The sequence below is a fragment of the Cyphellophora attinorum genome (genome assembly GCF_001299255.1).
Source record: "Cyphellophora attinorum strain CBS 131958 chromosome Unknown Contig10, whole genome shotgun sequence".
In the NCBI taxonomy this organism is placed as follows: Eukaryota; Fungi; Ascomycota; class Eurotiomycetes; order Chaetothyriales; family Cyphellophoraceae; genus Cyphellophora; species Cyphellophora attinorum.
Window position 1 is genome coordinate 473,351 of NW_017253238.1, and position 27,112 is coordinate 500,462.

A 27,112-nucleotide genomic window follows, 5' to 3' on the forward strand; every position below is an offset into this window, starting at 1 on the left:
CCTCGCCTGGTCACTAATCACACCTACTTGATCCGTGGACCCTGTGCAACCTCGCGTACCTCCACTCCGAACCCTTGAACAACAAAGACATTGTACCAGCAAGCAGGCGGAAAGATGGCGAAGCGATTGTCGAAGGTCTTTTCGTTAGCGAAAGACGATCACAGCACGGACCAGCAACATGCCATACCCAAGGCTGCAACACACCCCTCCCTCGCTCCGCCGGCAAGATTGCACAAGACACTTCCACCGTCGCCATCGAAACCTCAGCTACCCAACGCAACACTCCCAGATCTTCCGATCACACCGTTACAACCTCCGCCGCTGCTGACTGGCGATGGAATGTTCCGCCCACCTAGTAGCGCCGGCTCCGGCAGCAGACCGCCGAGCCAGTCAAGCGTCAGATCCCGTCCTCAGACACCGACCTTCGCCATAACTCCAGTGGATGGCGACTCTCCAGGGCGACCGACGACGCCGGGCTCGGCAACGAAGTTGAATAAGAGGACTTCGTGGCTGCCAGGAAAGGCATCAAAGGGTGCAAAGGAAGATATAAGGCAATCGCATGCATGGATTGCAGGCCTTCCCGACCATGTGCCATATGATCTGAATGCTCTCACGAGCGGAGAGCGGGTGAGTCCCAAACACTTTGAACGTCATATACCGTCTGACAGAAGTACTAGGTCATTGATCTGTGGGACGCGCAAGGCGACACTACACTGTATCTCTTCCCTCAAGGCTCTCGGAAAGGGCCATCCTTCAAGATTAGCTCCTCGCTCTTTGAGGAGTCGGCTGCTCTCAAGCTTCTCCGTCTTGAAGCAGCAGCCGCGTCGACACAGACCAGGGGACTGCAACAGCAGTTCTCACACATGTCAATGCATACCGGTCCTCACGAATACTACCGTGGCACACCTGTAGATCAGAATGGCTGGTCGCATGGAGATGGCTATCAACCTCACCAGGAAGAAGTCCATCTCTATCTACCCTTGGAATTCGATGCAGACATGTCTGGAACCGATTCCAGGCCCCACGGGGACGACGTGGAGCTGCTCGTACTTTACCGAAACTTCTTCGCATTCTTACAAGGCGGCGCACTTGTGGCCACAGCTCGGCAGACTAGCTTGTATGCCATATTCATGGGCATTAGCAGTATCCTGAAGCGCTTTCGGTTCTCAAACGCTGATGGGTCTACTTGGGGTGATGTTGCAACACAAAGTTTCAGTCGCTATTGCCAGGAGCTGCGTTTAGCAGATGTCCGGGCGAGTCGAGAGAAGACCATCGAGGCGCTTGTACTGGGCGAGCAGTTGCGATTCTGGCCTATGTATAATGAAGGATTTGTACATGCTGCTGGACGTCTGGACGACATCAAACGCATCAAGACCCCGAAGTACCAGCAGGTCGGCCCCGTTACAATGAATCGGCTTGAGCGAGCTTCACTGGACATCGAGCAGCGACTTCTTGTGGTTCGAAACAAATTGGAAACCTTTGATTTCCCCTCCATGTTTGCAGGAGTAGCAAATTCTCAGACTGCCACGGAAGCCAAGCTTGTTCGTTTCAAGACTTGGAAAGCGGCCTTCCTAGATCTGCGCAAATTCACCATCAGCTATTACAAGCGCAAGTATGGAGCTTGGCCGCCGAAAGCCAGCTCGAAGAAGAACAACTTCGAGGAGAGTGGCCTAAACAGGAGACTACTGCAAGAAGTCTACAACGACTTCACCGACCTATATGACATGCTCGCAGACAAGCGTAACTTGACGACTCGGACCACCGATATGGCCCCACTGGATGAGAGTGCTGTGGCGGACGATGTAAACGAATCGATCCAGCACGCGATCCGGCGCGTAGAGAGTGAGTACGATCGTGCTACACCTCCAGTCATGCCGCCGATACCGTTCGACGTTCCCACCATACCTGGCTTCAAACAGTCTTTCAACAGAACACACGTCGTAGCATCGAAATCGGCCAATAGTGTGCGCCGCCTTAAGGACAACGAAGTCACTGAAGTTCTTCTTGGGTCGTACAACCGAGATCAGATCACATCCAACGTGTTCATTCAGGAATTCATTGAGTACGAGCGCAGATCGAATCAGGGCAACACGATCGATGAACTGGTGGACAGTCGTTGCGGTAAATGGCTGTTTATGTATGCTGTGCTCCAATCACTGCCCATGATGGTGGTTGACGCGCGAGACATCCAATTCAAGGACGGCGTTGAGTACTTCCTGTGCATCGCGCCACGAGGCGGCCGGCCATGGATGAAAGAAGACACTTCTCAATCAAGGGCCTGGACCAATATTCCGAGCGGTGGCGGCATGGTGTCTCTGCCGGCCGATATGATCGACCACAGTGTCGAGGGCATCTACCGCCGCAGTCACTGCTGGGAGATCGCCACGAAGTGGGCTACGGAGCTTGGTGTTGATCCTGCGCGTACAAATGCGACCCTACTCGGCGGACTGCCACCACCACCAGCGCTCAACACTTCTAGCTTGACTGGTCATGATGGTTTCCGCACTTCCTATTCAGCACACTCATCACCAGCCGGGTCACCACTATTGAAGCCAACGTCTGCCCACCCTGATGGAGGTCGGCTCAGTACACTGTCCTCTCGCAGCTCAGGCGGCGCAAGTCACGAGTATCCAGCTTCGGCCACCACGGATCGAAGCAGACCGAACTCTGAATATAATCCTACCATAACCTTTGATCAGATCCTGGCTGGTACACCAACCGACGGCAAGAAGAGGAAGTCCAAGAAATAGTATGAAGGCGTGTCTTGTGTCTCAAGGACTTGAGAGATGGCGTCATGTTGGTTATCAAAAGGACGGACCTGGCTATCTCAAGCATGAAGCGTTGGCAAGCGATACCTTGGATGTCACCTTTTTGCCGTTAGTCCTGTAGCATTCGAGCCTCGGATGGGCAAAGTCTTCGGACCAATTGTGATGCGCAGTATCTTTTTCCGCATATTCGCCATTGGCTGTCTTGTTGACTCTCGCGAACCTGTAGCAATACATGGGTGGCCCGTATCTGTCAGGGTCCTGGCCAGTATGGCCAGAGACTCCACAAGCATTTGAGAGGCGAACGAATGACATGAACCCCGAACACAAGCTCTTCGAAGCTTCACCAACCGACGCCATTTGAGTTTACCTTAATGCAGAGGTAGCTCGAGCATTGTGCTGCTACCTTCCCTTTCAGTTCTTAGTCGATGCTAGCATTGCAACTCGCAACGCAAGGTACGCAGTGAATTAACGGCGTCATTGATGCTGAGTTCACGGGACACCCGCGCAGCTCGAAATGATTTATCAACATGTGCTTCGCCTGTGGGCAGGCTTCAACCAGACATTCTTAAGACCTTGTACGTGAAGAAGCGGCCGCAATGTTGGCGCATCCGTTATTGTGGTCCCTATGTGTTGTCCAGCTAGCTGCGGCGAGGTATTTCAACACTTAACCATGGCACGCGACATCGCTAACAGTTGGTCAGTCATTTTCCAGGTCCAGTTCCGCTGACGAAAAGGCAAGCTGTAGACCCAGAAGAGCTATATACAGCCTACAATTTATCTGTACCAGTGGATCACTTTCACAATGAGTCGAGATATGAACCGTACGTATTCGCATAAACCCGAATCGGGCGAGACGTCGGTCTCCTGGTTCTGGTTCTTCCCGCTACACGTGCATTCTGACAGGTGAATCAGTCATTCCAATGGAACCTTCAACCTACGGTACTACTTCGACCCGACCTACTACAAACCTGGCGGACCTGTAATTCTGTTACAAAGTGGCGAGACATCCGTGACTGGTCGACTGCCATATCTGCAGAAAGGCATTGTCTACCAACTGGCCAAGGCAACAGGTGGCATGGGCGTCATTCTTGAGCATCGCTACTATGGCACGAGCTTCCCGGTCGACAACCTCGAGACTGAGAGTCTTCGCTTTTTGACTACGCAACAAGCTATGGCAGATCAAGCATATTTTCAACAGAACGTAGTGTTCCCAGGATTCGAAGATCAGAACTTGACCGCACCAAACACGCCCTATATCACTTATGGTGGGTCATATGCGGGCGCCTTCGTCGCGTTCATGCGAACCATCTACCCCGAGTTCACTTGGGGCGCCATAAGCTCATCTGGTGTCACCGAGGCCATCTGGGACTTTTGGGAGTACTATGAGGCGATTCGACTCAATGCCCCTGCCGACTGCGTGCGCAACCAGCAGGTCCTCATGAACATCATCGATAACATTATAATGAAGAACGACTCGCAGACTATTGACGATCTGAAGAACGCTTTTGGTCTCGGAGAGGTCTCCAACCCTGTCGATGTCGCCAACGTGATCTCTTTCGGTATACAAAGCTGGCAAGGCCGTAACTGGGATCCAGAAGTGGGCGATCCCAGCTTTTACGAGTACTGCGGCAACATCACCAATACCACACTTCAATGGTTCGATACGACTGATCTGGCATCAAATGCATCTGCGCTGATCGAGGCCGGCGGATGGGGCAATGAAAGCGAGACCCTAACGCCAATAATGCTGAATTTGATTGGGTATACGAATTTCACCGAAGTATCGAGCTGCGAACTCACACAGAACGAGTGCTTTGCCAACGACAACGCATCCCAGCCGATGTACACAGACAAGAGCATTGACAACCAAGGCAACTTGTCCTGGGCATATCAGTATTGCACTCAATGGGGCTACATTCAAACGGGCTCTGGAGTTCCTGCGGACCAATTGCCCCTCATTCCGCGAGTGCTTGATCTCGAATACCTCACTTCGATCTGTCGGTATGCATTCAACTTGACGACACCAGCCAAAGTCGAGGAGATCAATCAGTATGGCGGCTTCAACATCAGTTATCCACGACTTGCAATAGTTGGTGGCTCGGCGGATCCTTGGCGTGCTGCCTCCCCTCTGGCTCTTGATGTTCCGGATAGGTTGAACGAGACCAGCACGGTTAGCCAGCCTCTGATATTGATCGAAGGTGCGGTACATCATTGGGATGAGAATGGACTATTCCCAAATGAGACGACACCAGAACTGCCGCCTCCAGCGGTTGCAAGTGCTCAGGCAGAGCTCGCACAGGTCGTGCAGGCGTGGCTCCAGGAATGGGCGTCCAGCAATTCCTCGACGCCGGCCCAGACTACTCCGTACACTGGCGCCGCTTCAGCGGTTTCCTACAGCACGGCTGTGATCGTCTTCGGCGCCCTTCTCACTGCTGTCGCGCTGCTGTAAGCCACCTTTGGCCTGAGACCAAATCAAGTCGTTTTAGATCGATGGAGCAAGACTTTAATAGAATACCGTGTCGGCCATGAAAAGACTGAAACAGTTGTAGAAATGCACCGACCTCTTAGCAGATATTCAGATGAAGTGCAAAGGCCGCCCTAGCAAACGAGCAGACTATCCGATAGCTCTTGACCTCACTGCTGCCTATTTCGTCAGACTGAGCCGTTCTAGCAGGTCACAGCGAGGAAGCTGGGATGAATGTAGTTGCCTTGAATAAACCCGACGTGGTCGAGTCATCCGGCTTGAGCTAGGCACTTTCGTTCAACGGATTTGCCCTGATCGACGGGTGCCAGGGCTGGCCCTTCCGTATAAAAGCGAGCCTAACCCCCAAATCCCACGAGTTCCTTGATGATCTCCGAGATGATACGTCATGGGGACCGAACCAGCACGACCTTTTGTTCCAGGCAGAGGCTTCGGTGCATACATTGCGACATGGGAGCATGATTCTCCGGCTTAGATTGCAGCGTTTTCATATCGCCGAGTTGATACTGAGATCTCAGGGGTGCCTAGTCCGAAGTCTCGCAAGATTCTAGAAGCCGAGGCTAGTTACGAACTCATGAATATATTTACACTCCTGAAAACCTACGCCAGAGTTTCTTGCTCACATCTCAGTGCCTGATCCTGTCAGAGACAGAACCACACAAGTCAAGCGTATCGATTCCGAAAGGGAACCACAGAGAAGAAATTACAGCCCGAAGCGCACTGCAACACCGTCATTTGTAGGAGAGCGGCAACGATCCAGCACAACCACGTTCAGCGTCCTTCACGAACCCTGCGAACAACACCACAGCTATCACTGTACGCCATCATGCCGATCCACCTCAACCCGGTCTCCAAAATCCCGCCCTCAGAAGCCACAAATCACGAATCCGACGTGTACCTCCTGCCGGCCATCAGTACCATCCACTTCTACGCCCTCCTCTGTACCAAGCTCCACCAGACGCTCTACCCCGGACCAAAGTCCACTCATCCCGGCATCATCGAGGCCAATCTGCAGCGCAATCGGAAAGCATTATTGGATGATCCCGAGTACCAGATCACGACGTGCGTGGGCTGCCATGACCCAGAGGTGGGAGAGGAGTGGAACGTTGTTGGCTTTGTGAAGTATCTTGTCAAGGAGGGTCGGCGGGGTAACGCAACGGCTGGCAAGCAGGTCGCGAATGGGGAAGGTCAAGGTCAAGAAGAGCCCGTTGGCGTCCCTGGCCCTCCGCCTGCTGAGGTACCAAAACTGGAGGAGAAACGCGTCTGGCCCGAGGGCACGCACACGGCGCTAGTGGAACACTTATGGCCGAAGCTACTGGCCGTACGCCAGAAATACGACAAAGAGCTGCAAGATTATATATTCGTGGATATATTAGGTACGGATCCTAGCTGGCAGCGGCAAGGAGTGGGGAAGCTGTTGATGGAGGATGAGGTATGTAAAGTTGCAGACCAGAAGGGAATACCGGTATGGTTGGAGGCGACGCAGGAAGGCAGGGGCTTGTATGAGAAGCTGGGTTTCATGGAGAAGGAGAAGATTTGGGTTGATCTGGGCAGGTGGGAGAATGGGCAAGACAAGGGAGAAGATTGGAGAGGGGACGGCAAGGGAAAGGAAGGTGAGGGTGAGGGATGGTATGTGTTGGTGATCATGGTGAGAGAGGCACGGGCGAGCAATGGGGTTTGACATACAGTGCGAGTGTCTCTTGGGCATAGACATAGACAAGTCCTTTTGAACATTGACGAATACATGCTCTACAAGGTCTGGGGCACTTCGACTGAGCCAGCAGCAGCAGCAGCAGCAGCATCGACGTCTCGTAGAACGTGACCCACGAGATACAGGCTACCTGCGATCACAACGAGCTCGTCAGGCGTCGTCGCAGCCAGCGCGGCACGAATGGCATCCACTGGCCTCACCATGGCGATGACAGGCTTTGAGGTCAGGGGCGTGGCTACGCTCTCCAGGTCTTGGACGCCGTATGGCTTTACCCAAGGCATGCCGTCGACCGGATCGAATGCGCACACAACCACGCGATCATTTTCCCGGACAAGCTCCGTCATTATTTCTCTTACGTCCTTACCAGAGCTCATGCCTAGTATCCAGGTCGCCGGGCTAGGTTGACGTGAGGGCAGACGATCGAGAAACTCGCGAAGACGCGCAGCACCTTCTCGATTGTGTGCTCCGTCGACGAGACAGAGCCTCGGTTCCTTGTACTCGTCCGACAGGACTGCCAGGTCTACCCACTGGAGTCGCCCCTGCCAGTTTCTCTTCACGGTCGCAATTGCTCGCCGCAGGTCTTTCAAGTTAAGAGGCTCGAGATCTAGCTCTTTCCCCACGATCTCGTAGACTTTTGTTGCTGTGGCAAGATTTTCCTGGGAGGAAATTCCTTCTGGGAAGTCCTCTTTGCCGAGGATAGAAACATGCTCGTCGCTCGCGTGGTAAGGCGAGCCGTTAGAAGCCGCAGCGGCCTTCAGAACGTCTCGTACAGATTGATGATTGTTGCGGTCGACTACCAGCGGTACGCCCTTTTTGGTGATGCCAGCCTTTTCAGCGGCGATTTTCTCCAGCGTATTACCCAGCATGTCTTGATGATCAAGCGAAATCCGAGTTATTGCGCTACAGAGAACTTCTTCAGGAGTCAAAATGTTTGTCGCGTCGAGCCTTCCGCCGAGACCACATTCGACTACAGCGACTTGCACCTTCCGCTGAGCAAAGATCTCGAAAGCGGTTGCCGTGAGCAGCTCGAAAGAGGTTGCACCGATCTTTCCGTCGGCATCTCGGCGCTTGACCAATTTCTCTACTTCTAAGAAGTGGTCTTTGTCCACGGTCTGCTCATTAAGAACGATGCAGTCATGGCGATACTTGAGATGGGGTGAATTGAATCGCCCGACATTGATACCCTTGCCATGCAGGAATGCCGAGAGAAAAGCAGCGGTAGTGCCTTTGCCGTTGGTACCGGCTATGTGTATGGCCTTCCAGGGAAGAATTGCATGATAGTCACGGACCAGCCTCGTTATCCGATGCAGTTGCAAGTCCATGAAGACATTGTTGCCGAGGTGAGCATCGGATGAAACTGGTGGTCGTGGACTTGCAGGAAATGAGTGAGATCTTGTTCAATGGTGGGCCTAGCCGTGCTCGGCCTAGCATTTTACCCTGAGATTTTTTCGATTCGCCAATCGCCTTGTCCCCGGCTGCGGCTGTCAGGCGTTGCCTAGCAACCGCGACGCCTTACGTGAAGACGCGGCTCAGTACCATGACTATCCATGATGGAGGGCCAGAGGGCTTCGCAGTCCTTGCAATTATTCGTCCAACCGCACGCTATCGTGCACATGCGCGTCTATCAGAGTTTATAGGCTCGGTTGCTGCAAAAGCATCAGTCACTGTGGCTGGACGCGGCAGCACCGCTCTATCTCACTGCATGTTTACACCTGCAGAAAACCTGCCACCTCGATAGCCACCTGAGTAGAAGATCTCGCAGCGCTCGCATAAGCAACCTTCCCTGTTAAACAACGGCTCTCTACACACCATCATGGATATATAACACTACAAGACTAGGAGGGACAAGATAATTCATTTCGATTCCGAGACAGACTCGGACGGTCGCAGGACGACCCGCACCCGACGCCGGTCATATTTGAAATTGTGAGATGATGGTCACTCGAGACGCCGAGCGATGAGACCACACTGCAACCTTGCGTCTCTTCTGGCTGTGGCGACGCCAGTATTGAGCGCTCAATTCCCGTACAGCGCGACGACACTCCTCACGGCAGGCAACGGCTCAATCACGTATGTATTGGACCCGGGCTCTGGTTCTCAGGCGTCGCTAGGGGTATTCAATGCTTCTGGCAGTATCGCCGCAAATTCGCAATCGAACACACTTTTCACGACGCTACCGTTCCTGTCGAGCTCCGAATCAAAGCCATATATTCCCCTTGTCGACGACCAGGGCATCACAGTGCTGACGGGAGACTGCGATACAAATGGCGGTGCGCCGGAGCTGTGGCGTTTCGCAGCCTCGTCAGGTGGCATCAATGGGACATGGACAAAGCTGAAGCTTTCTGTAAATGGGTACAACCTCAAACCGAACTACCTGTCCGCAGGAGTCGCTTTTCCTGCTTCTGACGACGATGTCGTCCCAACATTATACGCCTTTGGGGGCATGTGTCCCTCCAGCGCTTCGTCGACTGCGAGCGACTGGATCGCCGATGCCAACTATTCCTCGCAGATGCTAGCACTCTCGCCCGCTACGTCGACTGATCCGTTGTCACCATACAGCATGGCGGCCGCCGGTTTAAGGGCACCTCCTATACCGGAAGCGGGCCTGACCATGACACCGCTTGCAGCAGCATTCTCAGGTTCCGGACCAGCATCGCAACAACAAAATTTTGTGCTCATCGGTGGTCATACCCAGAATGCCTTCATCAACATGTCACAGGTCGCAATGTTTTCATTGCCGCAGGCTCGTGGGCTTTTCTGCCTGTTGCTCAGCCGCAAGAAAACGACAACACTGAGCTAGTGCGAAGAGACAGCGTAACCGTCGAGCCAAGATCCGGCCACACTGCGGTTTTGACTCAAGATGGAACGCAGATTGTCGTTGTTGGCGGTTGGGTAGGGGACACCAATACTCCTGCTCAGCCACAGGTCGCCGTCTTGAATGTGGGCGAGGATTATGGCGGCCGGGGCGACTTGCAATGGTCGGTTCCCACAACGAAAAGCCCTTTCAGCGCCACTTCTGGGATTTATGGCCACGGAGCCACTCTCTTACAAGGTGGCGTAATGATGGTAGCTGGTGGATTCGGCATTGGCAGCGGCGCCTCGAAGGCCAAAAGACAAAGCAGCAGCAACTACCACTTCCTGAACACCACCTCTATGGAATGGAGCACGTCTTACACTTATCCAAGCTCAGCGTCCGGCCCGAGCGTGGACAGCAATAATTCAGCTTCCAGTGGCCTGAACAAGTCGGAAAAGGTCGGCATTGGTGCTGGTGTAGGATTGAGCTTCGCGGCGATTGCGATCATTGTGTCCGTATGGTTCTGGTACAGTCGGAGAATCCGCAGGGAGCGCTATTTGAGGGAGAAGGAGTTGCGAGAGCTCGCACTTGGTGCTGAAAGGTCGTTCGATCCTGGAATGGATGGAGGTGTCGACCAGAGATTTCCCGAACGTCGCTCGGCAAGCTGGGCTGATATGCAAGAGAAGTCAATGCAGGGCGTCAGTCGCTCCTTGCCCTGGAACAACAATCATGTCGACGATATCCGACAAGCAGAGAGAACAGGCGCTCATATGGACGTCCCAAGCCCGACGCGGGGTCTTCGCAAGAACTTACAAGCACGGCCTCAATTCGGTCAACAAGGCGGCTATCTGCCCGGAGGTCCTCCTGGCTCGGTCTTCAGGATAGACGAAGAGGAGGAGAACAGCCAAAGTGGCTCCTTGCGCAAGGTCCGGACGCCGCAACAAGTCGTTGATCGAAGCTCAGCATATAGTGACCCTTTCAAGGATCCTCCTCGGACAGCCGATTCTGCCGATGACGCAGCTGAACAGAGAAAGAAGGAAGTCCAGAGTTGGGTCGAGGACTGGCAGTCCGCCGCCGAGTCCATGCTATCTCGCAACCCAAGTCAAGCCCAGACCGACAGGACATACTCGAATCTTTCGCAAGCCTATGCTCCTTCTCACGCACGATCGAAGAGCAACGGCAGCAACCTACCATCTGGTCGAGGTTCACCCGAGAAGTCTGATCGCACAGGCAGCAATCTGTCTGAACAGAGTGTATACTCGCAGATGTCATTCCAACGATCTACTGCAGGAACAGTGTCGCGAAAAGAGTCGCAAAGGAGTGCAAGCGCAGGTCAGGCCATATTCTCTGGAGCAGCCGCAGCTGCACTGGGTCGTTTGAGAGGACAGCCACAGCCTGACAGCGCTGATGTAGCGTCTCGAGAGAAGCTTCGAAGCGCAGCGTGTCTATGCGCGACTATTTCCTGACAAGTCGACAGCCAGAGATGCGAGAACGGACAGACACGTTCTCGTCGTCGCCAGAGCGAAGATCTTTTGGCCCTATTCAGCCTGGAGAAAGGCATGCCCTACTCGGAAAGCTCGATACTCAATTCCCGCGTGGATATGGTGATGATGAAGAAACGTCTCCGACGAAAGCAACCCGAGAAGTGAAGTACACGCGAACGAGCAGCCTGACGAGTAGGACAGGCGCCATGGCCATGGGACTGTTGGGTAGTGTAAAGCGAGTTATAACCGGCACTGGAAGCGTCAACGTACACGACCGTGTTGCGGCATTTGAGAATAAGAGCGGCCAAACGAGTCCGACGAAGACCGATCGTGACGAATCACCCAAGCGGCCGCTCAGTCCGAGTCAGGAATTCTGGAAAGGCAAACAAGGACCACAAGATTGGGGCGACGCATCCGTATCACAATCAACGGGAACAGTCCGGCGAAAACCGTTGCCGAATAATGCCTTTCGACATTCTAGTGGCGATGCTGAGGAGTGGGACGTTGAAAGCGCTGTGCAGAATCGGGTGGTCCAGGTCATGTTCACCATGCCGAAAGAGAAGCTGAGAGTTGTCAATGCTGACGCGCTGAGCTTGTTGAGTAGCAATCAGAGTGATATAGACCACGAGGAAGCGAAGGACCGCGAGAAAGAGGTTAAACGAATGTCAAGCGTTCGAGAAGCTGACGAGCCTGACGCCCATGACAAGGGAAAGGTCTTGGGTTGCGATGTTGATTGAGGTACAGGCAGGCCTCCGGATGTACAGAGTTGTCTGGATACAGAGCGGGAGATTTGAGCGACTGCTTGGAGCTTGCCATGATTCGACGACGTAGACAAGGTCGTAGCTGCTGTATATACTGTCTTACTACCTGTGAATGCAATTACGATACATCATCACTGCTCGCATGTGCGAAACACTCATTAATCTAGAACTGGAAGCAGCAAATGCGACTGCACCTGACGCACTAGGCGGTCGCTGTTGCGGGGAAATTTGGCGGCTCGGTAGAAATCAACTTTTACTTCAACACGGCTTCCACCAATGCCGACCTCTCAATCCTCCCTAGATGCCCACCCAGGCGTGGAAGAGCTAGCAGATTCATTGCTGACGCTCGTGATCTATGGCCAGAATGGTGCCGATTACCGCCACCCAAACTTTCGCCTGGAAGTGTTCCCCGCCCTCACCACCTATGATGGCTCCCAACAGGCCGGTTGGAATTCCGCGACCACAGATTTGGGCTCGTGGAAGCGAGCTCGGCGAGATCTACTGGCAAAAAGTCTGGGGGAAAGCCAACTCGTGTTGGACTTCTGTTCTTACAACATCTCCCACAGTTGAGCGACCATCCCACCAGGAAAAATCGCGCCACAGTAAGTCCTGGTTCGGTTTCGAATATGGGCGACAGCATCACAGAACGTGACGAGACTCGAGCCGCGACTGCACGAGCACTGACACTGACGTCGCATGGCTAAACCCCGCCTGTATCCAGCAAAACATGCCCGGGAGCAGAGGAGTCGCAACCTCGACGGTCACGATCATTTTCACCGTCCTCTCAACCGTCTTCATCGCCGGTCGAATATTCACCAGAACGTATCTTGTGCGGAGTATCAAGAACGACGACTGGTGGATCCTCGCTGCCTGGTTCGTCGGCGTCGCATTCTCAACTTCAATATGCGTCGGCGTACGTTATGGTCTGGGTACGCACCGTGATGAGATCTCGGACGAGAGCTTTGCAGCTCTCAAGAAGGCCGAATATGCTTTTGCGATCTTGTACAACCCGGCGCTGATGCTCACGAAGACGTCAATTCTAGCCTTTTACTTAGCGGTTATGAGCAAGGATGTCGACAAGGTGTTCAAGTGGTGCAACTGGTTGACTCTAGCAGTGGTCAACATTGGTGGAGCGGCCTTTACGTTTCTCGCAATATTCCAGTGTCGGCCAATTCCAGCTGCTTACAGGTATCCCGTCGCCGAAGGTGCTAGATGTACGGATATTGTCACGCTATATCTTTCCTCAGCACCTGTCAACATCATCACGGACATTGCTATACTGCTACTTCCCATGCCGATCCTCACAGGTATGCGCTTACCGAAGAAGCAGAAAATCATTCTGGTTGTCACGTTCAGCTTTGGTGCTTTCGTTGCGGTTGTTGATGTCGTCCGGCTGGCGTATCTGCAGAATGCTGCATCTGACAGGATACACGAAGCGGTTACGAACAGCAGTTCTTCAACGACGTCTGGCACGCAGGGCGGAAACGACTTCTCCTGGGACGCCAGTCTGAGCTTCATGTGGAGCGCCGTCGAGGTCCATCTCGGCATACTCTGCGCCTGCGTGCCAGGACTTAAACCGCTATTTATGCGATTCCTTCCACAATTCATCAAAGACGCAGGCGACCCGGATACGCAACTTGACACTCGCGACAGCGTCGATGTAGGCCAGCCAAAGGCTATGGCGGCCCCGATGAAAGGCGGCGACATCTCAATGCTCAACAACCCTGCAGCCTTCCGTAAACCTGCAGTGAAAGAATACGCTGGCAGCGATGACGGCGACAATATGGGCTTCCTCAATATGCTCAGCGGACCAGATGACGACGCACCCGAGCTGAACAGGGCTGGTACTCGGAAGTCCACTTCTGCCATGTCGCGCACGTTGACACGGAAAAGTACAGCTCCCAGTGCGTCCGACTTCGGTTTTGTGAAAATGGCAGGCGCGAAAAATATGTTGAAGCTGAACAATCGGCAGAGCTGCTGGCCAATCGCGGTAGTGACAGTGATCTTCTTTCTTTGGGGCTTTGCGTACGGATTGCTCGACCAGCTGAATGCGCAATTCCAGCGAGTCGTTAAGATATCAACGGCGCAGGGCTTAGGATTGCATGCAGCATATTTTTCTGGATATCTGGTGGGACCGTTGACGTTAGGAAGATTCATACTGAAACGCTACGGCTTCAAAGCAGCGATGATGACAGGACTCTGTGTGTATGGAGCCGGCACCCTGGTTTTCTGGCCGTCAGCAGTACTCACTTCCTACGTTGCGTTTGTCATATCGAACTTCATCGTCGGTTTCGGCTTGTCGTGTCTGGAGATTGCAGCGAATCCATACATTGCGCTTTGTGGGCCGTTGGAGTACGCTGAAGTGCGACTAAATCTGTCTCAGGCATTTCAAGCCATTGGCACAGTAGTTTCTCCGCTGCTTGCGCGGAAGGCTCTTTTCGATCAAACGCAGGCTGGAGCGTCACTCGTGGACACGCAGTGGGCCTACCTGGGTATCGCACTCTTCGTGTTTGCACTGGCGATCGCGTTCTACTACATCCCACTTCCCGAAGCCAGCGACGAGGAGCTTGCTGAGCAAGCTGATCGGAGAGAAGCTGTCTACGCGACCAAAGTCGGCCCGTATAAGGTGATATACGTCACCCTTGCCTTCGGAGTCTTTAACCAATGGTGCTATGTTGGACTCCAAGAAGCTGTCGGCAATGAGCTGCAACCGCTCTACTCGCGTGTTCTTCCCAACGCAAGCCTGGCTCCTCCAGACTTCCAGACAGTCGCCCATACAGTCTTCGCAGTGGGCCGCTTCCTCGCAGCCTTTCTGAACTACCTGTTCAAGCCTCGCTGGATCCTACTGGGCTTGTGGCTTGGCATGATTCTCACAAACGCTCTACAGATGCGCTTGGCCGGCACTGGCGCCGCGGCCGTAGCCCAACTCACTGAACTGTTCGAGGCTGGCGCCTTCTCCATCATTTTCGCCATGTGCATGCGCGGCCTGGGGACACACACTAAGACAGGGTCCGCCTTCATGACAGCCGCCATCTCAGGAGGCGCCGTATTCCCACCCATTCAGTGGGCAGCGTCCAATGCTGGTGGAGTTCGCTACTCATATTGTGTGCCGCTCGCCGTCGCCTGCTTCGGTGCGCTCTTCCCGATCTACCTCAATCTTGTCCCAGCGGCGCGCAAGCAGGTTGATCCCGTCCACGAGAAACGTGCAGCACGCCGGGAAAGGCGGAAGCAGATCGTTGAGCGCAGCGATAGTACCTTCTCCACGGCGACGCAATCAAACGAGTTCGGTCTTCGTGGAATCTTAGCGCGACATCGGAAGGAGAAGCAATACAAGGAGAAGTCGCGAGCAGCCGAGGAGGTCGAGCACAGCAGCAATAGCTTTGCGCCTGGGACGACTGAAATGGCGGGAGGCAAGCCGCCGCTCTCTCCACTGACTATGTCTAGTCCAAACTGGAATCACGAAGAGTTCGTCCAGATGAGCTCGCCGAAGGGGCATATCGGAGACCTGAAGCCGTTCAGCGGCGACGCCACCGGGCGGTACTCCGAGAGCCACCAGGAGGAAAGCGCGGAGAGCAGTACAGCCGCCAGTGGAAGTGGAAGCTCGAAGAGCAAAGACTTTGCTTCTCGCGGTCAGCAAGCGGAGAGGGGACCGACTAGACATCGGCCCAACTTCAACGATGCTGATGACGACGACGACTCGGAAGTAATTGATTACCATGCTTTCATGCGAACATGAAGAGAGGACGGACTGTGTATAGGGATGCATGCCTCCGCACCATTTGGGGGTGGTCCTAGCATGAACTGTAGCGAGGCTGAAGGAGCCCGCTAGCTTATGGGGGCTTGCTGCTTCACTCTTACCCTATCGGTTGATTGTATAGCGTTCCAGCGACTGCGTCTTCATATAACGAATCTACGATACTTCTCCTTGTGCTATTGCTTCTCATGGAAGTCAAGTCAAGCGAAACACAGAATACCCCACTTACATACCGATGATCTCATCGACAAAATGCTTGAGAACGACCCGTTCAATAAATTGTGACTTGCAGTGCCCTGCCCATTACATGGCAGGATGTCATCGTCGACCGAAAACACCGACATCTCGTCCGCAGCGACCAACGCCGGGAACGCGCCAAATTTGAATAGCCACGACAAGCCATGCACCCTCTGCAGTACTCCACGACCTGTTCTCGTGCGCTGCCAGGTAGGAGAAAGCAGAGAAGTATGAGTAGGATGGATGATAACCAACTCAGGTCGATGACACCGGCAAGTGGCACTTCGTTTGTCCTGGGAAGTGCTGGACCTCTGTGTCCGGCGGCGTAGAGGATGCGAAGGGGCTGGAGGGCAAGTACCCTTACTATAGATATGGCGGCATGGTAAGTTCGTACCAAATGGGGCGCCTTTCGCGATGAAACGCAATGCTGAAGATAGAGGCGTCCGGTCCCGTGATTAAGCGAGCTGGACACGTGCTGATATAAGGTGCACTAGTGGAAGAATAAACACGCGGACGGTCCATTGAGTGCAAAGAAGCCCAAACGAGTCAAGGAGAGGCAGAAGAGACAGAGAGCGCAGGGGAGAGGGGAGCGAGCAGCCCAGACAGAATGCAACGGCGGCAACGATAGTGATGGTAGCGACAGGAACAGCAGCGACGGCCGTGGGGGCGAGGCTGGCGGCGATACTGGAACACATGAGATCAGCGAGGAGACTTATTGAGGATGTCTGCCGGGTTGCTGAGCCTTGCCCCAACTCCTACCTGCAACGAAGCTCGGTTGCGGCGCTGACCGACTCTGTGACAGTGACAGGTGTCAGTTGCACCGAAAGTGACGGCGTACAATATCCGTTGAATTGCCATGTCTTTGGACTCGGCTCCCGCCGGTTCGAGCCTGAGGTCCAGCCAGCAAGTCGTGGTCTGAAATGCCTAGACAAATGCTGTGTTTGAGTTGGCCGTCCAAGCGTGCTCTGAGCTACGCTTTGCAAGTTGCAATGCTTGGGAGACCTGCTATGCACCCTCTTGCCAGTCGCGATCGAATCAGCAAAGCCCAGCCACTGTATACTGTCGAAAGTTTGGAAAAGTGCCGCATATCGGCGTTGCATCGCGCCTGCATCTGCATATTGTACATGGGTAAATGCCATGGCAAAGCCGTTGGGATCGGTTGGCTACCCGTTCGTGGGAGCTGCAGGTACAGACCGCTATTCATCCAATTGGCCAGTAAGGCCCTGAGAGGGTGGTATAGAAACTGCAGTCAAGTGTCGTGGGCATTGGCGGCCACGCGATGTGCCATTGTATATGGGCCGTCAGAGTTTTCCTGCAACAATTGTGGGTGTGTACTGTATGCACACGAAGTCGAGCGTGCCTGAAAATTCCTGCCCTTGCAGGAGCTGCAGGAACGTCGAGAGGAATGGAGTTTCGTCTCCTTCCATTGTTGCTTACGCACCCCATCGGGCAATCGGCTTCAGCGACTCCCAGAATGTCTGTTGTCGCTGAGTTCCTGCCTTACTTCACAGTGAGAAAGACGAAAGAAGTCAGCCTGATGAAAGGAGCGAGTTGCGGCCGATCCTTGCTCGCGAAGTTCACCCACAACATGTCCCTGGTAGGCGAACTTTTGAGTGCCGAACGCTCAGGGGAAAGAGCCAATCCTGCCTTAGAGCTTGTGAATAAGCTTCATTCGGGATCTGCTCCCGGGTCTGCCACGCAAGTTCATCCGGGTTTCATCGCGGGCCAACGTTCTTGGAGTCAAATTCTGCGTCGTAAACACCGCCGAAAAACGTAACCAGGCATGCGGTCTCGTCCAGCGCAGAGCACAGCACGCCAGGATGGCTGTAGGAGCATGTGTGGCTCATGACAAGCCTAGAGGCCATCAGAGGCGCAGAGCGCGAGCAAATGATGTTTCTCGGCTTCGAGTAAGCCTCTCTTCGGCATGGTGGCATCCCTGCTGGCCCACGTTGTCAACACGACTAGCCCGCTGGTCTCGGACCAACAGCTCATCGGGCGCAATCGCAAGAAATCCAGTTCTGCTTTCTCTCCATCCCTCCCTTCTGCATCCCTCAGGCGGTATTCTACAGACCGCAGCATTCGTTCTTTGTTGCGACCGCTGAGTCGGTCCCACCAATTCATTCATTCTTTATCCCGGCCTTCCCACGGACTCCCAAGTAGCACACTTCTTTGTGCCAGATTTATCTCACTGAGACCTTTCATTTAACAGACAGTCTCTTGACTAGACGTCGAGACTCGCCTCTCCCTTGCCCTCAGGACCATTCATTCTCTTGAGACACCCCCAAACAAGACTGCTCTTCAGCAACTTGCCCTTCAGTCCACTCATTGCCGGTCCAATTCCAGCCTTTGAGAGGAAGAACAAGGTCGTCGCGCTCTGGTAGAAGCTGCGTCGCAACACCATACACCACCGAACGGCAGAACGAACTCCCAACTATACCAACAGACACCAGCACCCTTACCGAGATGGCCCCTCTCAAGTCAGTGCTCGTCGCCGCCTTCGCGCTGGCCTCTACGGCCTCCGCCATCCCTCTCGCTGTCGAAAGGAGAGATGCCGCGCCCAACGTCGTTACCGAGACCGTATGGGTGACAATGGATACTACAACCACTGTATGGGTCCCAGCTTCCCTCAGTACTCAGGCCCCGCCTCCACCTCCTGCAGCCGCGACCACGACTACAACCCCACCAGCTCCAATTGTTCAACCTGTATTGACCTCGTCTTCACAGCCTCCTCCACCAGCGGCACCCACAGACGCGCCGGCCGCGTTCGCTGCTGAGGCTCAACCAGCTCAACCAAGTCAGTCTACTACCCCTGTTGCGCCGGTCGCTCCAGTTGTCTCAACCCCTCAATACAGCGCCCCTCAAGCTGCTCCCTCTCCAGCTCCTGTCTCACAATCATCAGGACAAGTCAGCGGCGGCCCTTGCCAGGGTCAGGGCAATGCCTGCACAGGCGACGTGACTCACTACGATGGTGGTCTCGGAGCTTGTGGCTGGAACGTCAACACTGCCAGTGACATGCAAATTGCCCTGCCATACGGCTTGATGGGCACCCTCTCCAACAGCAACCCTTACTGCGGCAAGAGTCTCAGCATCAAAGCCACCGACGGCTCCATCGTGCAAGCGACTGTCGGCGACAAGTGTATGGGTTGCGAGGGCGACTCCATTGATCTGACGGACGCTCTGTTCAAGGCTGTCGCTCCCAACGGCGACGGTCGTGTCCATGGCGTGCAGTGGTGGTTCAACTGAGCTTGTCCGGGGACGGTACCGTCGCGCGAACAACATCTATGACACATCCCATCGTGCTCGATCTGGGTCGACCCACTCTCCTTCACGACTTCGCTTCTCGCCCCAGGAAATTCAAGCAAAGCACGTCCAAACTTTTCACTTCTTTTTTAACGACGTAACGACACGCAAAGGACCCGGAAAATCACGCATGCAAAGGCGCACGATTGGAAAATTGAAAAGTCGCAACAGGGACAGGAAAGGAGCGCATCTCTTGACGAGACGCCGTCACTGATCTGTTCCTCCGCACCCCACGAGCCGCTTCGCCCACATGCTCGCGACTTTCTTGCCGCGGGCGAGTGAGCGTGGTACACGTGGAAGACTGCACGGTATCACCATTGCCACGGTAGCGGCATTTCGGGCTTGGGACGGGAACCCATATTTGGAAAACTCCCAGCATCTTGAACATATCTAGACATGCTATACTCTCCTGGCTGCCTCTGGACTTGACAGACATGATTGGAGAGCTAGATGCTTCCCATGCAGTCAATGTTGTGGGGCGAAGTCGTGTCCTCTCTGTTCAATTACGCAGCCTTGGCTTGTATGCTGAGCGAGAGGATAGGAAGTTGGTGCATACTTTTTACATACAAATTCAAACATTTGCAGACATAATTGATGGTCTTTATGTCCTCGGGATGACCACTTTCATTCAGTGATATTCCTCTGCTCGAACGAATCTCTTCAGGTGTGGTGACAGGGGTGGCTGTCCACTTAGCCATCGATATTTCATCCAGGCGTTGTATCATGATCGTGACCGGGCCAAGCTTCAGGCTTAACTCAGACCGGTCGACAAAGTCCAACTTATCTGTCGTCCGGCAGGAGCGAGTAAGGCTGAGATAACCGACGATGCTTGTCGCTACCTTCGAAGTAGGTCTGAGAAGTAGGACTATGGCCGGCGTGGTTCTTTTCCTGCTGCTGTGGGCAATCCTTGGTTCCTGGCGCTCGGGAAGGCGCTGACAGCCCATCAGGCCCAGGTTGAGACTTCCGTCACCTTTGGTTTTCGGGGGCAGCATAGCTCGACGAGACAAGGAAGTCTTGCAAAGCTTCACGAAGATCTCGGCCTTCCCGCAAAGGCTCAACATCATGCTTCTTCACCAGTCCGATGTGATTGTTCCAGCACACCCTCATCCCAACCCCGGCAGCTCCTTGTATATCGGTAGGGCTGCCAGCCAGAAACAAGGCTTGCTCCGGGATCAGATCCAACTTCTCGAGCACGTCCCTATACGGTTGTGGTTTGGGCTTGTAGTTGCCACTTTCCTCTGCCGTCACGACCGCATCAAAGGCGAAATCCTCGGATCCGGTCTTCTCTCTCACGAACCTCTCCGTGTTCTTCACGACGCGTCGTCCGAGCTCATCCGAGATGTTCGTGGCAACTCCTAGCTTCATACCTTGCCTCTTCAACTGAACAAGGACTTCTGGTACTTCTGGCCAGGGCTCGATTTCGAGATAACGCTGGAATAGAGCCTCGGGGGCTGCCTTTGAGAGCCCGACGTCGGTAGCGCCTTGTTCGACGAGACTTTCGTATGGTTTGTAGCTTCCACATGCAAACGCGAGCTCTAAGTAGCGCTTGCGCCATGTTGTGCCGTCTGTGATGTGTCGTTCAGATTCTGGGATGACAGCGTCCCAGACGGCCCAACTGTCCAACAAGCCAGTCAGGAGGTCAAAAATGACGGCTCTGGGCTGTGTCATGGTGAGAAGTTAAGTCAATGGTGTCCCGCTCTTGTGATCTGTTTTTGCGTAGCTATTTCCGACGCCTGTGCTGTGTCGACTGAGGGATGCTCGTGGCACTGACTGGCATATATACGATCCTGGCACAACGTTTAGGCGGGGTTCGTAGCATCTCCACGATTGTCGCAAGTCTAAGAATCCGAATGCACCCGCGAAGGCGGTAACTTGACGTGAGGCTCGAGGTGAGTTTGTCGAAGTGGGAAGAGAGCTTCACGATAAGCCTCCGGGCAGTAAGATGATGCTGTGGAAGTATGGTGGAGTGTCACCTGATGTTCGAATATTAAAGTTTCGAACGATGCTTGTACGTTTGAGATCGATATCGAATATCAGCGGAAGCACTACAGTACACAAGAAATCCGGTCTTATGTTCAATTTGTTGAGAACCAGTTCCCTGCAACTCGCGGCGGAGCTGATTCTTTCGACCAGAGCAAAAGTGGGTGACTGAATTCCAATAGGAGCGATTACCTTCGTGATCATGATGCCATCTCATAGAACCTCAGTACCTTGAGCGTCCCCTGCCACCACGAACGCCCCCAGACCCGTTCACCGGCAGCCGTTCCCCTCTCCTCCACTCCCCAGCCGGCACCGGCGCACCGAAATCGCCTCTTCCTCTCCCATAGCCGCCACCTGGCAGTCCACCACCACGTCCCGGACCTCCTCTTGCACTGTAGCCATTCTCCCTGCCACCCCGCCCACCATATGTAGGCTCCATCGCACTACCCCTGCTCACCACACTCCCATCACTCAAAGGGGGAAACACCGCGACATCCACAAAATCTCCGATCACAAACCTTGCTTCCTCAAGCGTTTTGTCTGCATCCTCTCCACCCAAGTCAAGACCATCCGTACCATTCTCAGTGTGGCCATTCTGATCCTCTTTCCCCTTCGCCGGCGCACTTATCACTACCGACCCCATCTCTCGCGTAGTATACCTCCCCCTCCCACCACCATCATCCCACAACCTCCCACCTCTTCCCTCGCCCCCACCCACACTACGCATATCCGGGTACACCAGCCTGAACACCAGCCTCGTCCCCACTGCCGTCTGTCCTTCCGGCACCAAACTCGGCAGCGCACTCGTCAACAACAGCGCAAGTTCGCGTAATGTGCAGTCCATCCACGTGTAGATCTCGACGTGTGGAGGCAGGCGCGGTTTCGGGTCCTGTGGTGTGGGGATGGGGAAGGATGGGAGCGGGTTGAAGGCGGAGGTGCGGTAGGTGAAGTTTAGGAGGAAGGGGCACGTTGTCGGGCGGTCGATGTGTGTCGAGGAGGGCCCTGTGGGAGGTGGTGAGGCGGACATTCTGGGCTGGTACAGGTGCTAGGTATGTAGGCAGCGTCGAGGGTGGTGGTTGCGCGCGTCGCTGGCGGAGGTGGGCGGCGATCTTTAGTCTGCTACACGAGCATCTTGTTGATGTGTTATCGGGCTGCCTAGCGTAGTTGAGGGATTGGGCAGATAGCAGTATGTTGAAGATGCTAATGATCAACATGCATGTCAAATCATAGGTGAGTTAACGGTACCCGACTCTATGTAGGTACCGAGGTCATGTATCCACAATTACGAGCTGTCGATCCCCGAACCTAACCTAGACTCCTGAATATTCGAAGGCAGCGAGGTGGACTTCACAGAGCACTACTCACTACACATTTTGCATGTGTGCTTGGTGAAGTCATGAGCGACGTTCGAAGACCGAGCTGCCGATATCACACAGAGGGTGTGGTTGGCCGGGCGGTCATTGATGGAGGAGCTCAGTTCAACTATCTGAGCTATTCACCTACGTCGATCATTTTGTCATCGACTCCCGAGATCTCCTCCCAGAAATGAGCAATCGTCACACGACGCGCCTGTACAAGTCCCAAATGTTCGTCGTTCTGTCTTCATCTGCACCAGATCCCTCCCAGTACATCCTCGCCTTCTCTAAGCTTGGTGAAACATGGCAAGAGTCTGTCCGAAACCATTCCGATGATCAGCTCCAATAGCTGCAGGCTGGCCATTAACGTTCACCATGTTGACCGACGCCTTGGTCGTCAGGCCAAATAGGTACACCTCGTTCGAACACTGGATGTCGATCATGTTCTCCTGGCAGCTTTCCGGTCCCAAGCAGGTTTGATCATAATCCTCAAAGAAGGAGTACAGTCCGCCTCCAAGCATGTACACGTTCGATGAATCGAGGACTCGCAGTCCCCAAGTCTTCTTGCATGCGCCAGTTGTGCAGTCCGAGAAGTCTGGATCAGAGTAGCTTGGGTTTGGGGTGAAGCCACTACCAAGTGCATCTGGAAGTGACTGCATGTATGCAGTTTCTGTCTGGATGAAGCCCATGAAGATGTCTCGAGCATTGCTGACTTGGTAGTTGTACAGGACGTGGTGCTCAGATGAAGTGCCGTAGAGCCAAACTGGACCTTGAGATTCGATCAAGACACCGCGTCCGTTGTAGATATTGAGCTTGTCTTCGCCAGGCTTGTCCAGCTCGTGGTCAGCGACCCAAAACCAGCAGTTCTCGAAATAGGCGGTAGCTTCTTGCGTGATGTGCATCATGAGGAAAGCACCATAGCAGTTTGAGTTGAAGGTCTTGCTATCAGGTGTCGATCCGCGGCACTGATCAGTCTGGAGTTGTGTGCCTGCAGATCCACCAACGCGGATGTGGACGTCCCACATGCCGTTGACACCTTGTTGGCCAGTAGGGTCCTGAACATTCCATTCCATGATGATGGCGCCTGGAGCTGGACCACGAGTCTCGAACATGAGATCTGTGATTTCGACCGAGCCCGCATCGCCTGGCTGGCCAACACGGAAGACTGGCTGAGGACTGTTGACATCACTGAATGAAGGGCCATCAACCATGATAAGAGGCCAGATCTCGCCAACAATGCGGATATCTTTCGGTACATTGATTGTTTTCTTGACGAGGTAAGCACCATGGTCGAAGTAGACGATCTGACCTGTGGTAGCAGAATTTAAGACGTTCTGGATTGCATCAGAGTCGTCAGTAATTCCATCGCCTCTTGCACCCTGAGATTTGACACTGATAAACGAAGATGCTGGAACATCCTGATATTGCGGCTTAGCTCGTTCGAACAGTGCTCCGTTGGAGTTCAGTAGCGAGCTGGAGAACGACGGTTTGTTCCAGACTTGCGCGAGAGTCGTAGGCTGAGCAGCGGCGGCGGGACTCTGGCACGCTCCTGGTACTCGCTTTGCAGTGGAGCTTGCGGAGGCTGAGGCTGAGCTGGTGGAAGACGCTCCAACACTGCTATCGACAGATGGCTCGGGGGACGAAGTGGGTACGGTGTTCGTGGTGCTCGTGGAAGTCGTGGAGCTCGGGAAGCTCGTGAATGTCTCGCTTGACACGCCTGCAGGAGACAGACTGGCGCCGGCAGTTGAGTCGCTTCCTGTCGCGGTGCTGACCACAGAGCCATCAGAGGCAGTGAAGAGTGTGACGACTACAGTTGTCCACGTGGTCGAGGTCGCTACAGCGGCGACAGCAGCGTTAGTAACGCCGACGGCAGAAGTAGGAGATTCTGTCACAGAGCCTGGAATGGGGAAGTAGTTGGAGGTAGATTCGACGCATCCGTCCATCGGTGTGTTTGCTTGAGGAGCCCGCTTAGCGGCTGAGTTTGGACTGTCAGCAGCGAGAGCAGGACTTCCCTCTTCGGCTGCAACGTAAGCATCACCCTGAATCCACATGCCAATTGATGAACCGCCTGGAAGGATGGTGTCGCCGTTCACACCAATGATCGCGCTCGTCGTACCAGAAAAGTCAACGTTCTGCACGACAAGTGTGCCAGCCGTGTCTGGGAGGCTGGTCGCGTTGCGCGAAGTCTTGATGCCAGCGGCGGAATTTCTGATGAAGCTGTCCACCAGCAGAACAGACCCGACTGTCTGGTTGACCCCGTTTTGCAATGCGCTCATATCGATCGCGACATCAGCGCCGGTCACTGAAACTGATTTGAATGTCCACAGCCAGTCCCAACCAAGCTGAATAGCAGTCTGACAGCCAACAAAAGTCAAGTTGCGTGTCGTGAATTGCTGGTTACTAACAGCCATCCCGATCGCACCTCCGTTGAATGTCAAATCCGACATCATGCCTCCACTGCCGTTCTCCATATAAATGCCTTGCTGCTTGTTGGTACCACTCTTCGGCTTCATGTTGAAGACGAGGTTCTGCAGACTTGTGGCTTGAGCAACTTGCCAGTGCAAGCCAGCAGGACCGGAGACGCCATCAGGGTTGACCTCAGGCATGTCAGTCAAATCGATATTGAAATTGCGAAGTTGTCGAAAGAAGTTGTTCTGATTACGATACCAGTTGATGCCACTACCATCAGGATTCTGCTGGCCAGGGTAGTACGGGTTGGAGTCAATGAGTGCGATACCCTCAAACGTCGAAAGACCTTTGATTGTTGGAATTTGCACAGCGTCGCCAACCATCTGTGTATAGTACGGCATGACGATAGGCTTGGAAATCCGATACGTGCCTGGAGGAAAGTAGACCAGCGCTGGCAGAACGGTTGAGGAGTTGCAATTATCAAGACACCGATTGCCATCAATCATCGCCCGAGTAATGGCCTCGAAATCGTCTGTGTTGCCATCTCCGGTCGCGCCGAAGTCGTGGACATTGCGAAACACTCGGTAGCCATCGGACGGCGGAATAGGAGAGTCCGTAGTGTATGCGACGGTGCCCTGGCGCTGTACTTGCGATAGCCACCAGGAAGATGCTGAGGCTTGCCGACTCTCAAATTCGTGATTTGAAGGAGCGCTTTGGACCAGCCAAGGTGCGCAGACCGAGAGAAGCAGAACGAGAAGTCCGAGTTGTGCCATAGCTGTGCCGGGACAGAACTATTTTGGAGTATCTGTGGTGTGCGTGCTGTGGTAGACGGGGGTGATGAAAACAGGGCCGGACGTGATTAATATCTTGTTGAAGTTCTTGCCTGCGCCCTAGGCTATTCAGAGTCAAACAACAATAGCGGCGCTGTTGGCCGGGCAGGCTGATTGATGCTGTTGCTGGGGAGGTCAATTCACTTGTGCTGTTGCTATCTCCGTTTGATTCCGATCAATAAAGGCAAGAGAAGGCCATGCTGAAGATGAATAGGTCCACAAGGAATAATCACAGTCGCTGAATAAACGAATGACAAGAAAAGAGTGTGATGGAAAAGAGCGGATGGGTTTTGCTGAGGTTCAGTGCTGTGATGAAGGAAGGCAAGAAGGAAAGGCAAGTAGGGCAGGTGCCTCTGTGATCAGGTCACTTGAGTGCCCAAGACAACATGACCTTTGCTTCTTTCACTTGAACGTTCTCTCGACTTACTCATTCGGTCTTCGAACTAGAGCTGCACCCAGCATATTCTTGATGGAACCATTGACCTTTTGATTCAGGATTCGGACCTTATTCTGTGCTGTAGGCGGAACTCAAACCACTTTCCGCTCTGTGCAAGTACAATCCCCAGCATCCGGAATGCACTGATCCTCCCCCTGGACCAGCCAGCAGGACATCTCGGTCGGGCAACCGCATGGAAGCGACAGAGACCCAAAGTTGGACCCAGTCCCATGATTCGACTGGTAGACAAAGAATGGAAGATTGACACACATTTCAGGCGGAGCTTAAAAGTGGCCCAGGGTGTGACCTCTGAAACATCCTAGCCCGTCGTCAAGCAGGTATGCCAGGCACAGGCGGCGATGATACAGTGACTTCAACTCCTCTTTCTGTCTGTTGCAACATCGACCTGAGGTACGGCAGCTCTGTGGTGCTGCGATCACCAGGGCGGCTAGGGAAGGGGTCAGCTGGAAACAGTCAACGTCGTCCATCGGCAGTTGTTGCATCACGTCTTGGCTGGCCCGAAGCTTCTGATTGGTAGGGGAAATGTCTGAGGCTACAGCGTTCACGCGTGAATGCTGAAGATACCTTCATCGCGTCCTCAGTATCGTCCAGGAATCGTTGACTCGGAAGGAGGCAGCTGTTCGTCGCACAACTCACCGACATGCCCAGTTGATCGCTAAATCGCAGCCTTGGGATACGTCGGCATGCTAATCTTCGATGTGTCACATTGCCCTGCCATGATCATCTGCCACGGGCTTCCTGACCGGATCGCGTGGCATCCAGGACAGATACGTCTACCGCTGTTCTTTGC

At 54.0% G+C, this 27,112-nt stretch overlaps 11 protein-coding genes across 11 annotated transcripts; 7 read left to right on the forward strand and 4 right to left on the reverse strand.

The window, feature by feature from the left end:
• Positions 1–114: 114 nt before the first annotated feature.
• Positions 115–2,750, forward strand: AB675_8015 (uncharacterized protein; the record flags this gene model as incomplete). Its single annotated transcript, XM_018148428.1, has 2 exons — positions 115–627; positions 678–2,750. 2 exons carry the CDS (start codon positions 115–117, stop codon positions 2,748–2,750), a joined length of 2,586 nt encoding a protein of 861 aa, XP_018000962.1.
• Positions 2,751–3,570: 820 nt separating this feature from the next.
• Positions 3,571–5,217, forward strand: AB675_8016 (Thymus-specific serine protease; the record flags this gene model as incomplete). Its single annotated transcript, XM_018148429.1, has 2 exons — positions 3,571–3,623; positions 3,681–5,217. The coding sequence occupies 2 exons, from the start codon at positions 3,571–3,573 to the stop codon at positions 5,215–5,217; spliced, it is 1,590 nt and encodes a 529-aa protein (XP_018001023.1).
• Positions 5,218–6,076: 859 nt separating this feature from the next.
• Positions 6,077–6,931, forward strand: AB675_8017 (uncharacterized protein; the record flags this gene model as incomplete). Its single annotated transcript, XM_018148430.1, has 1 exon — positions 6,077–6,931. One exon carries the CDS (start codon positions 6,077–6,079, stop codon positions 6,929–6,931), a length of 855 nt encoding a protein of 284 aa, XP_018001256.1.
• Positions 6,932–6,999: 68 nt separating this feature from the next.
• Positions 7,000–8,283, reverse strand: AB675_8018 (putative dihydrofolate synthetase; the record flags this gene model as incomplete). The annotated part of the gene is made up of 1 exon (XM_018148431.1): positions 7,000–8,283. The coding sequence occupies one exon, from the start codon at positions 8,281–8,283 to the stop codon at positions 7,000–7,002; it is 1,284 nt and encodes a 427-aa protein (XP_018001157.1).
• Positions 8,284–8,918: 635 nt separating this feature from the next.
• Positions 8,919–11,976, forward strand: AB675_8019 (uncharacterized protein; the record flags this gene model as incomplete). The annotated part of the gene is made up of 3 exons (XM_018148432.1): positions 8,919–9,680; positions 9,734–11,164; positions 11,233–11,976. The coding sequence occupies 3 exons, from the start codon at positions 8,919–8,921 to the stop codon at positions 11,974–11,976; spliced, it is 2,937 nt and encodes a 978-aa protein (XP_018001215.1).
• Positions 11,977–12,727: 751 nt separating this feature from the next.
• AB675_8020 (L-fucose-proton symporter) lies at positions 12,728–15,736 on the forward strand (the record flags this gene model as incomplete). The annotated part of the gene is made up of 1 exon (XM_018148434.1): positions 12,728–15,736. The coding sequence occupies one exon, from the start codon at positions 12,728–12,730 to the stop codon at positions 15,734–15,736; it is 3,009 nt and encodes a 1,002-aa protein (XP_018001229.1).
• A 333-nt stretch (positions 15,737–16,069) lies between these two features.
• AB675_8021 (uncharacterized protein) lies at positions 16,070–16,710 on the forward strand (the record flags this gene model as incomplete). Its single annotated transcript, XM_018148435.1, has 3 exons — positions 16,070–16,201; positions 16,251–16,373; positions 16,486–16,710. The coding sequence occupies 3 exons, from the start codon at positions 16,070–16,072 to the stop codon at positions 16,708–16,710; spliced, it is 480 nt and encodes a 159-aa protein (XP_018001175.1).
• Positions 16,711–18,454: 1,744 nt separating this feature from the next.
• Positions 18,455–19,234, forward strand: AB675_8022 (Allergen Asp f 7; the record flags this gene model as incomplete). The annotated part of the gene is made up of 1 exon (XM_018148436.1): positions 18,455–19,234. One exon carries the CDS (start codon positions 18,455–18,457, stop codon positions 19,232–19,234), a length of 780 nt encoding a protein of 259 aa, XP_018001136.1.
• Positions 19,235–20,257: 1,023 nt separating this feature from the next.
• AB675_8023 (Haloacetate dehalogenase H-2) lies at positions 20,258–20,959 on the reverse strand (the record flags this gene model as incomplete). Its single annotated transcript, XM_018148437.1, has 1 exon — positions 20,258–20,959. The coding sequence occupies one exon, from the start codon at positions 20,957–20,959 to the stop codon at positions 20,258–20,260; it is 702 nt and encodes a 233-aa protein (XP_018001083.1).
• A 535-nt stretch (positions 20,960–21,494) lies between these two features.
• AB675_8024 (uncharacterized protein) lies at positions 21,495–22,298 on the reverse strand (the record flags this gene model as incomplete). The annotated part of the gene is made up of 1 exon (XM_018148438.1): positions 21,495–22,298. The coding sequence occupies one exon, from the start codon at positions 22,296–22,298 to the stop codon at positions 21,495–21,497; it is 804 nt and encodes a 267-aa protein (XP_018001037.1).
• A 615-nt stretch (positions 22,299–22,913) lies between these two features.
• On the reverse strand, positions 22,914–25,808 carry AB675_8025 (Glucan 1,3-beta-glucosidase; the record flags this gene model as incomplete). Its single annotated transcript, XM_018148439.1, has 1 exon — positions 22,914–25,808. One exon carries the CDS (start codon positions 25,806–25,808, stop codon positions 22,914–22,916), a length of 2,895 nt encoding a protein of 964 aa, XP_018000978.1.
• Positions 25,809–27,112: the final 1,304 nt, after the last annotated feature.